This window comes from Anarrhichthys ocellatus, unplaced genomic scaffold (genome assembly GCF_004355925.1).
Source record: "Anarrhichthys ocellatus isolate YVR2014 unplaced genomic scaffold, GSC_Weel_1.0 scaffold329, whole genome shotgun sequence".
NCBI classification, from domain to species: domain Eukaryota; kingdom Metazoa; phylum Chordata; class Actinopteri; order Perciformes; family Anarhichadidae; genus Anarrhichthys; species Anarrhichthys ocellatus.
The window spans coordinates 5,344-7,545 of NW_022280330.1; the positions used below are offsets into that span (position 1 = coordinate 5,344).

At 51.6% G+C, this 2,202-nt stretch overlaps 1 protein-coding gene across 1 annotated transcript in view; it reads left to right on the forward strand.

Annotated features, from left to right (window-relative positions):
- The window catches only part of dnah5l (dynein, axonemal, heavy chain 5 like), a gene marked incomplete at its 5' end in the record, with an annotated part of 46,678 nt that overhangs the window by 4,909 nt on the left and 39,567 nt on the right, over positions 1-2,202 (forward strand). The window contains 7 exons of the mRNA XM_031879638.1: positions 50-145; positions 218-391; positions 633-722; positions 794-949; positions 1,171-1,310; positions 1,538-1,689; positions 1,769-1,976. Of these exons, the coding sequence (XP_031735498.1) occupies positions 50-145; positions 218-391; positions 633-722; positions 794-949; positions 1,171-1,310; positions 1,538-1,689; positions 1,769-1,976 (1,016 nt within the window). The remainder of the gene's footprint in view (positions 1-49; positions 146-217; positions 392-632; positions 723-793; positions 950-1,170; positions 1,311-1,537; positions 1,690-1,768; positions 1,977-2,202) is intronic.

Sequence of the window (2,202 nt, forward strand, 5' to 3'; positions counted from 1 at the left end):
CTCTCTCTCTCTCTCTACCTCTCTCTCTCTCTCTCTCTCTCTCTCCCAGTTTGACGGTGACTATGCAGACTTCCAGATCCAGGTTCAAGGTGTGTTCCGGTCTCTTCAGGCTCTGCTGGACTTCTGGTTCCATCAGTCTGTCAATGTGAGTCCAACACGATGAGAACTAGACCCAGAATCTGTTCTGGGGACCAGAACTGACATGTTTGTGTTCCAGACGGAGCGGATGCTGCAGCTGCTGCAGGTGTTTGAGTCCGGTCCGACGGCTCGTCTGGACCTGAACCAGCACTACCTGGTGCTGCTGCAGCGCTACAGCAGAGACCTGGAGCTGCTGAGGAAGACCTACCAGAGACAGAGAGACAGACCGCCCACCGGACGCAACCTGCCCCCGGTACCAACACCTGTCTGTCTCTCTGTCTCTCTGTCTGTCTCACTTCCTCGACTCCTCTGGTTGTATAGACGTCTGTGAGAAGATGACTCTACTTCTCTCTTGATTTATTACCTCAGTAAACATCGAATCAACACAAAATAAAACAGAAAGCAAATATGACGTTTAGATCCCTGATCACGTGTTTTTTCTGTAAACCATACGTAAGGTTTAAACCTAACCGTGTCAGTAACATCCCTCTCAGGTGGCAGGGAGGATCCTGTGGTGTCGTCAGCTCTTCAGGAAGATTGAAGCTCCCATGTTGATCCTGAAGAAGAAGCTGGACGTCCTCAAGGTACGACCTCCGATTCTAATCACATCAATATCACTGATCAATACGACCTCGGTGACCCGTCTCTCCGTCAGGGACCAGAAGGGACCAAAGTGATCCGCAGCTACAACAAGATGGCCGTGGTGTTGCTGCACGACGAGCTGCTGCACCTGCAAGGCTGGAGTCAGGCTGCAGAGAGCGCGCCGCGCTGCCTGAGCGCCGCCCTGCTGGTCCGACATGAGAACAGCAAGGTGACCGATGACGCAACAGTGGATCAGTGGATGTGATGAGGGTCACCTGGTGTTTCTGATTTAATGATTAAGTAAATAACCAAATGTTTGGGATGCAGATTAGATATAATAAACTATTCGACAAGCTAGCTAGCTAACTAGCCAGCTCTGGAGAGGTTAGCTAGTATATATACGTTCACGCTCCTGACGGGACAGTGTGTGAGGAACTGTCTGTTTCCCAGGAGGTCCTTGTGAATCTGGACCCGGTGGTGCTGGAGGTGCTGCAGGAGGCCCGATGGATGACCAAACTAGGGGTCACGGTGCCAAAAGTCGTCCTCAAAATGACCTCCAGAGAAGCAGAGATCAAAGCTCTGTACAAGCGGTGAGAAGGACAGTTCTCTCTCTGCTGCTTCCTTCTGGTTTCAGAAGATGAATCAGAGAGTTTTAACTCATTAGACTCATCAGTCAATACTCTGGTTCATTCACGCTCTGATTTTCATTTGTGTGCATTTTCTACATTTCATTTGAGCTGAGTTCTGACTGGTCTTAACCTTTGTTTAAACATGTGTTGTCCTTGATTCTCTGGTTCTCTCCGCTCTGCTGGTCCAGGCTGCTGGAGTTGCTCCAGGACTTCGGCTCGGTGGTGGCCAGGATCCCGTCTCTCCTCCTCCCTCTGATGCGGCCCTTCGTCGGCCGGGTGGAGGCGTCTCTCTCCCCCGGACTCACCACGCTGTCCTGGAGCGCTCTCAACACGGACGACTGTAAGCGGGAACAGACGAGCTGACGGTCGAGACGGAAACAGAGTAGTGAAAAGAGAACCTGATTCTCTGTCCCGTTCAGTCCTAGAGAATGTGTACCGGGCTCTGAGGGATCTGGATCAGGTGTCCAAAGGAGCCACGGACCTGCTGGAGTGTCGCGTCGGCCGGCTGCTCCAGACCATGTCGTGCTGCTGTCTGCTGGTCCTGCCTGGAGACGCACCTGTCTCACCTCAGGACCTCCTGCTGCAGACAGACAGCTCAGTCCAAGCTGCTGCTGTCTGTCTGAACTGGTAGGGCCAATCTGTGACCCAGCTGGGGGCCGTGGAGTTGCATTGTGGGTAATGTAGGCTCCAGGTTTTGAGAGAAGAAGAAGAACGTGTGGAATGAAACGGATATCTCTGATTCTGCTGCAACAATTTATATCATTTTTGTTTTTAACTCTTTGTGAGTCTGAATATAAACCTGTGTGTGTGTGTGTGTGTGTGTGTGTGTGTGTGTGTGTGTGTGTGTGTGTGT